We start from the raw sequence: 16,149 nt of genomic DNA on the forward strand, positions 1-16,149 counted from the left end.
TTAATCGAATTTTTTTAGAATGTTACAATATTCGTAGGCATAAATGGCAACATCGATTTGCAGCGTTTACACACGCATAAACTCGTTCTGCGCACATTCCGTATTGTCTGTCATTTAAGGTCTACGTCGATGCTGTTTGAGAATACGACTTGCAGGATTAGCTGTGCGTCTGTGTAGATTTTTGTGGGTCATGGGGGGAAAGAGCAGGAGGTAAATAAAGAGACACGCGTTAATAAACACGGGTAAAGATTTACTTTAACACTCAGTAGCTTCGCTGGATGCTTGAATTGCCAGCTATTTATTATATTGTAAGCAGACAATTAGGAGAAGAGGATAGTAGGAAGGTCTACAGTCAGTAGTAGTAGTAGGTGCTGGTGAGTAGAACATTATGCTATCAATCGAATAATGGTCTGTCACATTTTTTGTAGCTAACTTGCTAGCATTTGGTCATCAACATGCATTGTGGCAAACAGGTAGCTAGCTAGCCACGTAGCTAGTTAGCTTTCAATCTTTTACTGAATGTATTTTGCAAGCTCAACGCTCTCTAACTAACCATAATTAGCTAGCTACAGCCACTACACACTGTAGATACGTTAGCTAGCCAGCTAGCATACAGTACATATATTATGTAAAGTCAATGTTTAACGTTACAGTGCTAGTTGGGAGGACATTCATTTATGTAATGTGACCATATAAATCTAAACTTGGCTAGGACATGCCTCACCCTTAACTTCTGTGCATGAACTATTGACATGGTGTAGTAGGATGTTTGCAGTATAGTAGCTAGTTAGTATAGTATATAGTAGCTATAGTACCTACTGCCTATATGATGGCAATGGTTAGTTTTATGGTGCTCTTTGAATTCTCAACTGAAGGTTTTCAGGTAAAAGAATTGCAATACTAACCTTATCTTTTCAACTTGAGAAAGCATCATACCTAAATAACATTTTCATGCTGTCAGTCTCAACTTGAGTAGGCAACCTATATTTTTCTGTAGAGCCAATATAGCTACAGCATGCTGTAACTGAATTAAACCCAGACACATTCACTCATTTTGGGACCATGCATATTCATTAAGACTGTCTCTTCTATCCACGGTATTGCACAGTGTGTGTGTGTGAGACAGTGTTTATTAATATCTGTCTATAATCCTCTTAACAGGGCCCTAATCGTACAGCATCTGTTTGGGTCAGCGGAAAGAAATCCTTAAATCTAAACCCTAGTATAGCTACTGGACCACCTGTGGACAGGGTACAGTGTTGTCTCCCCTTATTTTCGGTAAGATTACCTGCAGTTGTGTGTGGTGCTGTTACTTTTTGTATTGTAGTAAGATGGTGGAAATGGGCATGTCTTAACTTCTCAGCTCCAGGGCTGACTGCATTATAGAAATTGTCATTATTGTATTTGTCTGAGAGGTTTAGTGAAGTTGAGTAGGCCACTATCTATGTACATCTGTTGTTGGCCTAGATAGTAGGTCAGCTATGTGAACAGCAGGTTCGTCTCTCTCTCCGACATTTGATTGCATTGACACACTGTTGTGGGGGAGAGGACTGTGGATTGGGGAATATTACTACAGCTTTGCAGTAGAGGGAGTTGCTTTGACTGTTGGTTGTCACCCGTGAATGTTTTCTTTCACTTAAAGGGCCAGGTGTGTATTTAAAGAGTGAGTTAAAGACTGAAAGCCAGTCGGAAGAGGGAAAGTGAAGCTCTAGGCTATTCTCACTCAGTCCTGTTGTGGAGCCATTCTTGGTATCCTCGGTGTGTGTGTGTGTGTGTGTGTTAAAAGGCAACCGATAGAGCATGTTAGATTAGGAGAGGACTATGAGACATTGGGCACTTGGGATGAGATTTCAATTTGGCCTGGCTAGCCCTCTCATCCTCAAATAGATCTCCATATCTCTCAAACAGCTCTCTCATGTTGCTTTGATTGATGTAAAAGGTTGAAAAGAGAGTGATGACGCACACCCAAACACAGCACAGGAGCTGGAGAAAAGGATAGCCTAGCTGTAGTAGGAAGGTAAATGACTTCCCAACAGTGAGCGGACATCCACATTTTTTTCTTATGTTTTTCTTGGTACTGGTACACCGTCTTTGTATTCAAATGGTTTATCTTGAGCTGTCTTGCATGTGACCATGAATAGTGTTGGTGCCGGTCTATCTCTGCTTAATAGCTCACATTTGTTGTCTTGTTAGGCACCTCAATGAATGCAGAAAGAGTCTGGCACCCAGGCAGGATCCTGAATGTGACATTATCAAACTGAGTTAATTAGATTTGAAATGTTTGAAATGTACAAATAATTCCATCCATCGTCTAATCGATAAGTCAATGTTTTATTTCACTTATTCCTCTCTTCAGCTCTAAGGTGGTCTGATTGGATACACCGCTGCCCGGTGTTGCCATGGCGATGCGGGAGCTGGTGGAGGGGGAGTGCGGGGGAGCCAATCCCCTCATGAAGCTGACGGGTCACATGACCCAGGAGGGAGGTGCTTGGAGGCACAGGTCAACGCCCACTGTGAGTAGTCACTTGTAGAAATTAGAATAAAGAACGTATGGAATATGTAAAGTAATCCATGTTCTGTTTGTTATATTCTTAGTTTGTTATTGGCCGTGTTGCATTGATAGCTATTTTCCCTGGTCAACGGTGGGGCCCATCCAGTTTAAATTGGTGCTCCCAATTTTTTTTAAATTTAGGAGCATGACATGAAATTTATGCGCACCATGAAAAAAATATTGAGATTAAGTCTTTATGAATTCTGTCTACTTTAAGCACATGTTGTGCCCTATAAAGTAATATGTAACACTGTAAAATACATTTGTTTATTATAAAAGTTAAATTGAAATTACCAAGTCATTTGCAGAATATTAGGCTTCTACATTGTGTAAAAGCACTATTTTCATATTGAGATGCATTACATTTAAAATTGTACCCTTTCTCTTTAAAAACATCAGGTCTGTGATTTCTATGATCATTGATCTCCTGAAGAAGCTATGCCTTTTCCTTTCTTTCTGTGCCCCCAAATATTTGGAGATATTGGTAAAGTTACCGGTTTGTTAGCTAGCTAGCCAATGAGGTAACATGAATGAACAAAGTGTAAACAAATGGTTAACGACACGCGAGTAGTTTTTGAACGGCCCACAACATGGTTTATGAATGTAAAATGTGGTCCCGGCGATTCGCTACAGGAAGATAAAAATKTTGTGCCTGTAATATGGGTCAGATCTTTTGACTCGGTTGGGCTATGAACAAGCTGTAGTAACGGAGAAACCATGACATGATCGAATCTGCACTCGTTTTCTTTCCTCTTAGGCACTCTGAAACAACAGTACAGCGAAGCCTTATTACAACAACTATTATCTGGGAGATTTCTTTCCTAGTTGCGTAGAGCTCCCAAAATAAAACTCTTGGTCTCGCACACAAACTTTGTCGCACTTTAGAGCCCTGGAACCATCTACCCATACTTGAACGAGTTCATACATCATAGTTTGTTTGGACCATACAACTTAGTTGTACTATAGCTTTCACAAATATATCTCACAGTATCACTTTCATCCCTCTTTTTCTCCTAGATTCCCCCTACACCCATTGAAATTGCAACAGAAGAAGAGGTCAGTCTCATATTACTTTCCCAGTCCTATTGATTCGAACTGTTGTGCTTTGTCTGCATATTCTAAAAAAGGAATATGAAAACACTTTTCATTCATGTGAGGTTTGTTAATCGTCATTGAATAGGCTTGCGTTTGATGTCCTGTTCTGCATGTGTGTGTGTCCAGTTGGTGAATGAGTTCATGCAGCAGGCGCCTCCACGGCCCCCTCACAGCTTTGACATGGGCCAGTTACTGGAGGAAATGCAGCAGATCGATCAGCAGAGCTACAGACAGGCTCCACAGAAAGGTACACACACAGCAGTAATAGAATACCATATTATACTCTCCAACGCAGCAGAAGCAACACCATTATAGATATGCAGTGTGCCTGCCCGGCAGCACTTCCATATTGTTACCCCACAGGCTTTAGAACATATGTTGACACTTCAAGACACCTTTATTACGTTTTCCTGTACCTTCCATCCAAGTACTTGGACTGAAAAACACACTTTTTTGCCAATGTGTGAAGAAAACAACATCCTTTCCCTCCTGTCCTGTCCGTAGCTCCGGGTGTGGCTGCGTTGGCCCTGTCTGGTGATTGGACGTCTGAGTTTCTGTCGGGAGCAGATGCCGCCACCGCCTCTTCAGGGCAGGCGGGACTTGGAGACCCGGCTGACGCTGATTGGACCAGAGAGTTCATCACCGATGGCACAGGTACATTTTTTGGAATGTCAATGGTAGGCACAATTGCCAACCATTTGTTTGAATGTACTTTGTGGCCACTATTTCTAGCAGGTAGAGAAATAATTGGTATCTTACTCTCTTTCCCTTTCTCCCCTCTTTCTCTTCTCTTTCTTCTCTCTCGCTCTCAGATCCCGGGCGTTGGGCAGAGGAGTATCTGGAACAGTCAGAGGAGAAGCTATGGCTCGGAGACCTGGGAGAGAGGGAGCAAGAATGGTAATAATGGAGAGACAGAGAAAAAGAGGAGAGCAAGGGACACGTAGATAGATACAGCGACATTCGGAGAAACCTTGAGAATGTTCCAGAGAAGATGGTGCCATTGTGATGTTGAGCCGCTAAGTGTGTCTTAAAATCCTTGACGTCGTCCTCTCAGAACTCTGTGTTGTTGCAATCACTTTATAAGGGCTTTGGCCATAACATAGCTTTGTGCTAGTGAATTGAAGTCATTGCATAACTCTAAGTCAAGAAAGAAAATGAAAGCCAGTAAATCCCGCACACAGGCTTTTAGTTTGTGTATGTAATGCGTTGACCCCATAAGTAGCAGTCATTTAATTAGGTATTCAAAAGTGTGTTTTGATTCCATCCTTATTGGATATGTATTGTGAAAAGTGACAATCCATTTCAATTCCAATATATTTACAAGGATACAGTGTGATTATGTAAAATGTACATGGTCTCTTTAACCCACTTGTTCTTTAAAATGATCACAGTTTGAGACTCAGTTAGCTGTTTAAATTAACCCTTTGATGTTAATGTTTGTAAATCCAATAGGACGAAAGAGTACCTACCAGGAGACGAACTGAAGCAAACAGCCAATGAGCTGGTCGCAAAGGTCAATGACCCCAAGTTACAGAACACCGAGGTGTGTGTGTGTTATTTCCGTGTCGCGTGTGTTTCATACTTTTTTCTACATATCTATCCCCATACCCTTTCCCCATTCTTTGCCCATAGAAGTAATGTAGCTTTGCAATAACAGGATCATTGTAGTTGTAGCCGTTTCTTTTGAATTGTTCAGTGAGACCCGCTTCTTTGTAGTTAATTAGACATCAAAATGTTTTATGGGAAAGCATTTTGCTGTGATGGACCGTAGTATCATAGTGACTCTTTACAACCTGGTCTTCAGAACTGTTTGTGTGGTATCCAACTCCCCTGTCATTATTTGGGATTTGGTTAAAGCACAAACTGATTTAATGACCAATCTAGGTCCATAAGCCATTAGCCATAATGGATATTGTGTCATTGTTATGTTGTTGTTGTGTTGCACTGTAGTTCCTGCGGTTCATTAGGCAGATTGGCGAGGGCAGTGTCACAGTGGAGGACAGAGCAGGCAAACAGCACACAGATAGAGCTCAGGCCAAGGAGGCTCAGAACTGGGCCTCCAACCTCAACCAGGTAGGAGCCAACTTCCATTGAAGACACAAGGGGAAGGGTGCAACTGTCAACCTACAGGGAGCCATCTTGGCTCAAGCGTCCTCATTTTGTGCCTCATGATCTCCCACATCCCAGTATTTGGTGCAGACCCCTGCAATTGTTACTAACTACATAACCATGTGATGGCCATGAACGTTTCTGTATGTGAGCCTTGCACTAGGCTGTACAATGTATAATTTGGGAATGGTATGTGTGGAAAAGAGAGCATTGTCCTTTCAATACATGCGATTTCTATCAGCCAACTTCTGCCAATGAAAATCATCATAGCTGTTCCCGTCTTGAATCAGACTTCCAGTTTCCCTTATCAAGTGAAGTTGTATGTTTTTAACAGGGTTGTGGCAAATAATTTTTCAATTACGGTAGGGGATTGAAAAATAATAGGCATTTTTGTATTGTTTTCATCATGAGTTGAATTCCAAGTCACTTCCTGAATTAGACCCCAGCCCTGGTGTATGTAGTCATAGGAGTTCTCATGGTAGCCCTTTTTAACTGTGACATCTACTTTTCCCCCTTTGACCCTGCCGTGAACTCTTGGCTTTCCCCTACTTCGATTAACAACCCCCATTCATTTGTACCAAATTAAAACTCCTCCGTCCTCACCCCTCCCAAAACAAAAACCCAACGCCTCACACCTGCTACAAAACAATCACGCCTCCCCCCGTTCTCCGCTCCCTGGTTGCCATAGTTCCTGGAGGAGACTGGGGGAGGGACTTTACCCGTGACAACCCAAGAGTGGGATCAGAAGATTGCTAAGGCTAAACAGGCACATCAATGGGCTTCTGTGACCCCTGACGCCATGGCAACACTGCCCAGTGGCTCCGCAACCGGCTTTCTGTCAAGAAAGTTGCGTTGAGCTGATTATATTTTTCATCCGCCTTTTTTTGCGGCAGTTGGAAAGCTGTCTTTGGTGGCAGAATGTTGTGCCCACTGTAGTTTTTCCCGTAGTTTCTTAGCACTTTGTAAACCCAAGGAAGATGCATTGTTTTTGCTGATTAAACTTGCATTTAGATTATAGCGACTACTTTTAGAGAAGTAGTAAAAAGTACCTGCACTAAAGGTGAGTACATTGTAGGGGAGAAAGGGACTGGGAGAATGGGTGTGGTTCTCTGATTTGTTTTGCTTCTTTCCATTCCTTTATCTTGTCTTCCTCTCATCCTTCTTCCCCATCTTTTTCTGCTTCTCCTTTACTGTCACAACCTCAACGTCCCACTTTAAGTGTTGTTATAGAGTTATGAACAACTTGGTGTCCACATCTGCCATTGCTACCTCTTCTTTCCTGTTCAGGTCTCAGTGGAGTCAGCGGAATCATGGGTAGATGAGTTTGCCACTGCAGGTCCAGATTTCCAGCAAGCTAAGGCTGCTGTGGGGGTAAGAGATGCAGGACAATACAATAGGAAAGATAACAGAATAATTATCATAAATGTCTTTTTAAACATCTTCCAAATTGTATCTATCAAGAATAAATCCAGCCTATGCCCAAATCAATTCATTATGCCCTAATCTTCACATGACTGTGCAAGGGTGCAGCCATTGGTAAGCCTGGGAGGGCATAGGCCCACCCACTTGGGAGCCAGACCCACCCACTGGGGAGCCAGGCCCAGCCAATCAGAAGGAGTTTTTCCCAACAAAAGGGCTTCTATTACAAACAGAAATAGTCCTCATCACTCCCTCAGACGATCCCGCAGGTGAAGAAGCCGGATGTGGAGGTCCTAGCCTGGCGTGGTTACGCGTGGTCTGCGGATGTGAGGCCGGTTGGACGCACTGCCAAATTCTCTAAAATGATGTTGGAGAAGGCTTATGGTAGAGAAATGAACATTCAATTATCTGGCAACAGCTCTGGTGGACATTGCTGCAGTCAGCATGCCAATTGCACGCTCCCTCAACTTGAGACATCTGTCGTGTTGTGTGACAAAACTGCACATTTTAGTGGCTTTTTATTGTCCCCAGCACAAGGTGTAATGATCATGCTGTTTAATCAGCTTCTTGATAAGCCACACCTGTTAGGGGGATGGATTATCTTGGCAAAGGAGGGAGACATACTCACTAACAGAGGTGTAAACACATTTTTGCACAACATTTGAAAGAAATAAGCTTTGTGCGTATGGAAAGGTTCTGGGATCTTTTATTTCAGCTCATGAAACATGGGACCAACACTACATGTTTCATTTATATTTGTGTTCAGTATATATTAAGCTCTTTACATATACTATATTTCACTAATAATGCCATTGCACATTTTCACTTCACACATCAGGTAATTACATTGGCTTAAAGTACACTGTATATAGAACCTTTATCAAAGTTCACATTGACCCTTGGGCATCCCCTAAAAATAGTGGTTTGGACCAATGTTAATGTTAGGGGGATTCCCACAGCAACTGGTATGATGGTGATGCCCAGCACCTCCATCATTTGACCCCTGACTTTGACATTGTGACTGTTCCTCTGTATCAGAGCGACTTGGACTTCTGGGAGAAGCTGCAGCAGGAGTGGGAGGAGATGGCCAAGAGAGATGCAGAAAGTCACCCCTGGCTCTCCGATTTTGACCAGATGCTCAGCAGCTCCTACGACAAGGTACTTGACATAGCTTCCTATCCACCTGTGGAAGGGGTGTTGGAGGGCCAGTAGGAGGCACTCTTTACTCTGGTCTAAACATTTTTATCCCATGGCACTTATCGTAAGAGTAGGGGTGTTAACCCCGGTGTCCATGGCCGCCTAATCAACCCCAGCTTCCAACTGGCTCATTCATCCCACCTCCTCTCCCCCCTCAGTCAACTTTCCTGGTTAAAATAAGGGTTAGTTTTTAGTTAAAGATAAGTTTTGCCTTTCATTTCACAATGAATAAGTTCAGCATTTCTACCTGTCCAGGCAAAAAAAAATCTGCCTTGTCTTGTTTGCTAAGTTGCTGTTCATGACTTAACTCTCTCTCTTTCTCTTCCTCCCTTTCTTTCCCTCCCTCGCTCTCTCACCCCCTCCAGGGGTACCAGTTTGAGGAGGACAACCCGTACATGTCCCACCAGGACCCCCTTGCTGAGGGGGTGAGGAGGATGGAGGCAGGGGACATCCCTGGGGCCGTGCGCCTGTTTGAGAGCGCCGTACAGAGAGAACCAGACAACCAGCTGGTGAGACACTCATTAATTACTAATGAGTAACTCTGATACAATATTATCTCAAGGTGAAATTCTTTCTGGCTAACAAGCGCTGGTGACTAATCGGGTTCTTTCCTACCCTGCTAGCATTAGGTGGGTGAAGAGGTAAAGAGAAGTAAGCACTCTCACACTTTTTTCCCCCACTTCTTTTTTTTAGGCATGGCAATATCTGGGATCCTGTCAGGCAGAGAACGAACAAGAGTTTGCAGCCATCAGTGCCCTCCGCAGGTAAAGAGATGGAATAGCAGCCTCACTGACTGGAGAGAAGTCCCTAGTGTGTCTCAAGCTCTGTACAAAAGTAGTGCACTATATAGAGCAGGGTTGTCAAACTTATTTTCATCTGGGGGCCGCATTCTGTCTTCAACAAGGTTCAGAGGGCTACACTGAAAATGTGTTATTTCCTTGCTGTCAAAATGTGCAGAAACATTTCCTCTGTTCATTGTTTTTTTTTAAACTTTTTTTTTGCTCCCTGATTATAGCTTTTGTTTCGGTGATTGTTAGCAAGCTGGACAGAGGTGAGGAAATTGTATAAATGTAGGTCCATTTATATACTGAGCAACAATTTCAACAGTTTTTTACTGAGTTACAGTTCATATAAGGAAATCAGTCAATTGAAATAAATTCATTAGGCCCTAATCTATGGATTTCACATGACTGGGCAGGGGTGTAGCCATGGGTGGGCCTGGGAGGGCGTAGTCCCACCCACTTGGGAGCCAGGCCCTGCCAATCAGAAGGAGTTTTTTCCCACAAAAGGGCTTTATTACAGACAAAAATACTCCTCATCTTCATCAGCTGTCCGGGTGTCTGATATCAGAGATCCCGCAGGTGAAGAAGCATGATGTGGAGGTCCTGGGCTGGGATTGGTTACACGTGGTCTGCGGTTGTCAGGCAGGTTGGACATACTGTCAAATTCTCTAAAATAACGTTGGAGGCGGCTTATGGTAGAGAAATTATCATTAAATTCTCTGGTAAAAGCTCTGGTGGACATTCCTGCAGTCCGCATGCCAATTGCACGTTCCCTCAACTTGAGACATTTGTGGTATTGTGTTGTGTGACAAAATTTCACATTTTAGAGTGGCCTTTTATTGTCCCCAGCACAACATGCACCTGTGTAATGATCAGTGATGGAAAAAGTACCCAATTGTCATACTTGAGTAAAAGTAAAGATACCTTAATAGAAACTGACTCAAGTAAAAGTGAGTCACCCAGTAAAATCTACTTGAGTAAAAGTCAAAATATACTTAAGTATCAAAAGTTAGTCTAAATCATTTCAATGTTCTTATATTAACCAAACCACACAGCACCATTTTAATTTTTTTAAATTTTTATTACGGATAGCCAGGGGCACACTCCAACACTCAGACATAATCTACAAACAAAGCATGTGTTTAGTGAGTCCGCTAAATCAGAGGCAGTAGAGATGACCAGGGATGTTCTCTTGATAAGTGTTTGAATTAGACAATTTTCCTGTCCTGCAAAGCAGTTCCTCTGTCCAGTGTCTGTTCTTTTTCCCATCTTAATCTTTTCCTTTTATTGGCCGGTCTGAGATATGGCTTTTTCTTTGCAACTGCCTACAAGGCCAGCATCCCGGAGTCGCCTCTTCGCTCTTGATGTTGAGGCTTGTGTTTTGCGGGTATTATTTAATAAAGCTGCCAGTTGAGTACTTGTGAGGCGTCTTTCTCAAATTAGACACTCTAATATACTTGTCCTCTTGCTCAGTTGTGCACCGGGGCCTCCCACTCCTCTTTCTTTTCTGGTTAGAGCAAGTTTGTGCTGTTCTGTGAAGGGAGTAGTACACAGCGTTGTACGAGATCTTCAGTTTCTTGGCAATTTCTTGCATGGAATAGCCTTCATTTCTCAGAACAAGAATAGACTGACGAGTTTCAGAAGAAAGGTCTTTGTTTCTGGCCATTTTGAGCCTGTAATCAAACCTACAAATGCTGATGCTCCAGATACTCACCTAATCTAAAGAAGGCCAGTTTTATTGCTTCTTTAATCAGCAACACTGTTTTCAGCTGTGCTAACATAATTGCAAAAGGGTTTTCTATGATCAATTAGCCTTTTTAAAATGATAAACTTGGATTAGCTAACAACGTGCCATTGGACACAGGAGTGATGGTTGCTGATAATGGGCCTCTGTACACCTATGTAGATATTCCATTAAAAAGATCTGCTGTTTTCAGCTACAATAGTCATTTACAACATTAACAATGTGTACACTGTATTTCTGATCAATTTGACGTTATTTTAATGGACAAAAAATTAGCTTTTCTTTCAAAAACAGGGACATTTTCAAGTGACCCCAAACTTTTGAACGGTAGTGTGTGTGTGTGTGCGCACAAAGCTGTCATCAAGGCAATGGGTGGCTACTTTGAAGAATCTCAAATATAATATATATTTTGATTTGTTTAACTTTTTTGGTTACTACATTTGTTTACTATGTGTTATTTCATAGTTTTGATGTCTTAATTTTTTTATTCTACAATATAGAAAATAGTAAAAATAAAGAAAAACCCTTGAATGAGGAGGTGTTAAACCACCCATGAGCCGCATTGAATTGGGTTGTATGTCTGACACCCCTGACATAGAGAAAAAGGGTGCCTTTTGGGACGTAGCTCCTGTGTGACATTAAGAGTATGTCACGAGGTATGTACTTATTTGATTTATGAATACATGTTTTATGTGTGGCTTGAGTACAAAGATGCTATGATAAGCATGAACTTGGGTGCAAAATAGGAAGTCCTTGAAGTTACATGATGCCTGTGAGGACTTGTTGCCTTGGTGTTGGCTGACAACAATTTCTCATTTTTTTCTCTCTTCTTTCTTTTCTCTCTGTCTCTTGCTCTCTTCTTCTTCTCTCGCCGTTAGATGCATAGAGTTGAAGAAGGACAACCTGACCGCTCTGATGGCACTGGCCGTCAGTTTCACCAACGAATCGCTGCACAGGCAGGCCTGTGAGACCCTTCGCGATTGGCTGAGGCACAACCCGGCGTACCGGCCAGTCCTGGAGCAGAGTGAACGGGAGCGAGAGAAGGACGGAGGGACCAGAGAGCGGGAGAGATTTGGCTCACTGCTGCCAGAGTGAGTGGACCTATTTCATTGTGTACAAATGTGGTGTGCATGTATATTCAAAATAGTACTTAGAACTCCTAATCAATATAATCCAACATGAAATGCTAAATATGCAATACAGGACGTTCTTCTGTATTTTCTCATGTTTTATATGTTACGAAAACATGGATTCTATCTGTTGGCTTAAAATATTGCACTTGTTAAATCTTCTCCCTTCTCCTTTTTCCCCATCTCTGTGCCTTCCTCCCCCACTCTCAGATCTTTGTTTACAGAGGTGCAGTCCCTGTTCCTCAGTGCGGCGAACTCTGACCCCGCCCGCGTCGACCCCCAGCTACAGTGTGGCCTGGGAGTCCTCTTCAATCTGAGCGGGGAGTATGACAAGGCCGTGGACTGTTTCACCGCGGCCCTCTCCGTCACACCACAGGTACACTAGTAGGTCATCCACTTCACAGCAGTAACTCTTACCAATCTGTGGTTCATGTGTGTTTGGAGAATAGACACACTTGATTATGATTTGCATCATTTTATTTACAAATCATAAAGTTGATGAATTCAAACGTGTTCGAATACTTGCATCCTTCCTTGAAGTAATTTCTGATCTGTATGCTAATCGTTACCTGAAAGCAATTGGCTCCATCCCATTGTAAAACATCTTGTGATCCACCTTTTTATTTTCAGACGGTGGGTTACAGGTACAAAAACAAAGAAATGCATACAAAGAGAACCCCTTCCGATCCAGCAACCAAAGTTGCCTATCAGTTCCCCTCCCACCTATCCATCCCCTGAGTCACCCCTTACATTCCCGCCAATCCCCCCCAGCCCTCTCCCAAGACGACCAGACCCCCTCCTCCGTATCACCCTTTCCCTGTGGGCCTGAAAGCAAAGAATGTAACAGAAGTTCAAATAAATAGATATATATATATATAATTAGTTTGTATGTGTGGGGCTTTAGCTGAGATTGTTCTTTAGAGAGTCAAGTATATTTGTCCAGGCCTAAATTGTTCCTTGACTTGCACCATTCATTCTCACGGTCGATAATTCTGTTATAACTTCTAATAGTAACTTTATCCACTGGTTAAATGCAAGAGAGTGAGGTGGTTGCCAACATTTGTTTCGCAGCAGTGCTGCCTGCCAGCAGTAATCTTCTCTGACTGAGATATTCAAGGGGCTATCATCGTTAAGTAACGTAATAGATGCAAAGCATTGAATATTTAAATTCAGAAGCATTTAACTGCAGGGCACTCCCACATCATGTGAAGGAATGTGCCTACCTGATTTAGGGGACACAGTGAACAGTTGAGAGTTGGGGGCCAATTTCATCGTAAAATGTTTTCTTGGTGTTAAATACAGTCTGTGAACAAACTTAAAATGTATAAATGGATGGTTCGGATTATGGGATGCTAAAGTCATATTTTTCCATATTCTGTTCCATTTAAAGGGTTGTTCAGATTCAATTAGATCTGTGGACCATACCTCATTGTTTTAATCATAGACTGTCAAATACTTAAAGGAAGGAAGGAGGGAGACCGGGGGAATGCATTTTTAGGTATTCCAAAAGGGTCTATTACTTTCCTCCTATTCAAACGGTATGTCTACCCCCCCCCCTTTTTAACTTTCTTTCCCTATTCATACTTTTTCTCTTTCTGAAACTACCCCTCCGTAGTCACATGTAGCATTTACCCCTCTGCTTCTGTTCTGTGATTGTTTTTCCTTTTTCACAGACACTAACTACCCCCTCTTGAACTATTTTACTCAGCTCACCTTTTGTGGCAATGAACAGATGTACTCTCTCTCTTTCTCACTCTTGTCTTTACCGGCTGTGCTGGGGAGTCTGAGGTGAGCTGTTCTCCCTCATCCAGACAGCTGTCTCTCTCCTCCTTCAGCTCTCTGGGTCTTGTTCAGCGTGTATTGTTGTGCTGGTCTGTTGTCTGGGTCTTTGCTGTCTCGAGTGTGCTGAACAGCTCGAGACAGCAAAGAGCTGCGCGAGCTTCATCTCCAGCTTGGCGCATTTCTCCCTCGGATCAATGCAGGAGCAGTGCATTTGTGGGACCTGGGTTTTCTCAGGACTAAAGGGGGACACTCCTCTTGGGGCTGCTCATCTATGGGGTGGGGAGGTGGTCCAAGGATGAGCTTCTTATGCTGTGCTCTCTCTTTGATCTTGTAGAAGTCCTACTGCAAACGGTTTGAGGCCAACAATACTGTTCCAGATCTGTACAGGTTGACATGACCTTTGTCAGTGTCAGGGTCTTCGTTGTCCATTATTCTTAGTTTCCACATACCCACTTTCTTAACAGAAGGGTAGTGTGCTCTTATAGCACTGTGCCATGCAAGGGGATGGTCTGTGAGGAAAATTAAGTGTATGATCCCCGGTTTGTAAGAGTCAGCAAATAAGTAAGTAGGTTTGTCCAAAATCAAGGTTGTATGTTATCATTTTTAAATTTGGTGTTTACGTAATGCAGAGGGTAGTTTTCTGTATAAGTCTGTGTGAGAAACTCAAAATGTATCCTTCTCCTTCTCCTTCTCTCTCAGGACTACCTGCTGTGGAATAAACTGGGCGCTACCCTGGCCAATGGAAGCCGCTCAGAGGAGGCTGTTGCCGCCTACAGGAGGGCGCTGGAACTGCAGCCAGGCTTCATCCGCAGTCGGTACAACCTGGGAATCAGCTGTGTCAACCTAGGAGCCCACAGGTGAGAGAGAGATACAAAATTCACACAATACGTTTAAAAATATATATATATATATTTGATCAAAACCACTTAAATCACTGTGCTTTCTTATGTTCGTCAAAGGTAAGTTGTAGATTCAAGTCATACCAGGAGTAGAAATTTGGACTTTATATAATGTATTGACTTTGTTCACAATATAATTATTTTTGCCTTAATACAAATCTATTGAATGCACCACAATGACAATTTCAAGTTGACCCGTATTCTCTTTCTGGTTTACAGAGAGGCCGTGGAGCACTTCCTGGAAGCCCTGTCCCTGCAGCGCCAGGCGTCGGGGGAGGGCGAGACGGTCAGTGCCAGCCGGGCCCCGGGGGGCGCCGCAGCCACCATGATGTCCGACAACATCTGGTCCACCCTGCGCATGGCCTTAAGCATGATGGGAGAGAGCTCGCTATACACGGCGGCCGACCGGCGAGACCTCGACACGCTGCTCTCCTACTTCTGTCAGAGGGAGGGGGAAGCGGGGGGGGAATGAAGGTGTGGGAGGGCCGAGGAGGGGAGAGGGGCAGGAGGAGAGTTGATAGTGTGTGAGTGCGCACTTAGGGGAGAAAGGTGTCTGGGAGAGGTAGAGAGAGTAAAGGAGGAGAGCGAGAGGTCCTGTCCACAAACAACCCCCTAACCCTATAGGCACTTCATATAAACCTGAAATGATTGGATAAGTATAAAAAACATGGAAGTAGCTCCATTTGTAGAATTTCTGCCATCTTGCTTATAACTACCAGGGTTGGGGTCAGTTTAATTCCTGAATTGAAATGGAACTGACACCAACCCTGATACCTATCCAATCCTTTCAGGAAGAGAGGGAGGATAATGTGTGACAAGGGGAGAGTAGGCCGAAAGGGAGGAGAGGTGAGAAGGACATTTTGATGTGTCTCAGCAACCAAGGGAAATGCACCGTATACACCAGGTGTATTGAATACATACTATTTCCTCCCCTGATCACTCTGACATAGCCTGGTTGCCAGTTGGTTCCTACTTTTTTCATTATCATGTTTGACACAAAGCAGAAACAGACTGGCTGTCTGGTTAGTTACCCTCTGTCCTCAGCAACTGGTGCAGGGATGTTCTTGTGTTCCTCATAATCAGAGGCATCGTCATGCCTATTGAAACTGAGGAGTCACGTGACTCCCTTAGTTTCATTCAGCCCTATGAACCATGGGATGTATACATTGGATACTAGTGAAAAGTTTGCACCTTTTTGTTTTCCAGAGGGAATAAAACAGACGTGCTAGAGCAAAAGATCAAGTTGAGATGAATGTTCCTGTAATGTAAAGATAGGATCTTGTTTGTTTGGAGGATCTTTGTTTTTCTTTTTTTATTCCCCCTTGAAAATATGAAGTTCAAACGTTGTAAAGCTGGCTTACTGATTCCGAATCAATTGCTGAAGGTAAAAAGAGACCATTACAGTAATATAGATATCTGGCTTTGGAGCAAGGGTGCTGAA

The 16,149-nt window shown here is 43.1% G+C and overlaps 1 protein-coding gene across 6 annotated transcripts; it reads left to right on the top strand.

Annotated features, from left to right (window-relative positions):
* The first annotated feature begins 167 nt into the window (after positions 1-167).
* Positions 168-15,581, top strand: pex5 (peroxisomal biogenesis factor 5). 6 transcript variants are annotated; one of them, XM_070444052.1, is made up of 17 exons: positions 179-374; positions 1,162-1,278; positions 2,357-2,513; positions 3,569-3,607; positions 3,773-3,893; positions 4,151-4,300; positions 4,459-4,543; positions 5,099-5,189; positions 5,597-5,719; positions 7,043-7,126; positions 8,213-8,332; positions 8,737-8,880; positions 9,065-9,135; positions 11,776-11,988; positions 12,238-12,403; positions 14,509-14,666; positions 14,928-15,581. In XM_070444052.1, exons 3-17 carry the CDS (start codon positions 2,400-2,402, stop codon positions 15,178-15,180), a joined length of 1,932 nt encoding a protein of 643 aa, XP_070300153.1. In that variant the 5' UTR covers positions 179-374; positions 1,162-1,278; positions 2,357-2,399; the 3' UTR covers positions 15,181-15,581. The 6 variants fall into 6 exon arrangements, with proteins under 6 accessions (XP_023845065.2, XP_070300156.1, XP_023845066.2 ...); XM_023989297.2 differs by lacking the exon at positions 1,162-1,278 and having other exon boundaries at positions 168-368; XM_070444054.1 differs by lacking the exon at positions 1,162-1,278 and having other exon boundaries at positions 175-242.
* The last annotated feature ends 568 nt before the right edge of the window (positions 15,582-16,149 follow it).

The sequence above is a fragment of the Salvelinus sp. IW2-2015 genome, linkage group LG6.1 (assembly GCF_002910315.2).
Source record: "Salvelinus sp. IW2-2015 linkage group LG6.1, ASM291031v2, whole genome shotgun sequence".
NCBI classification, from domain to species: Eukaryota; Metazoa; Chordata; class Actinopteri; order Salmoniformes; family Salmonidae; genus Salvelinus; species Salvelinus sp. IW2-2015.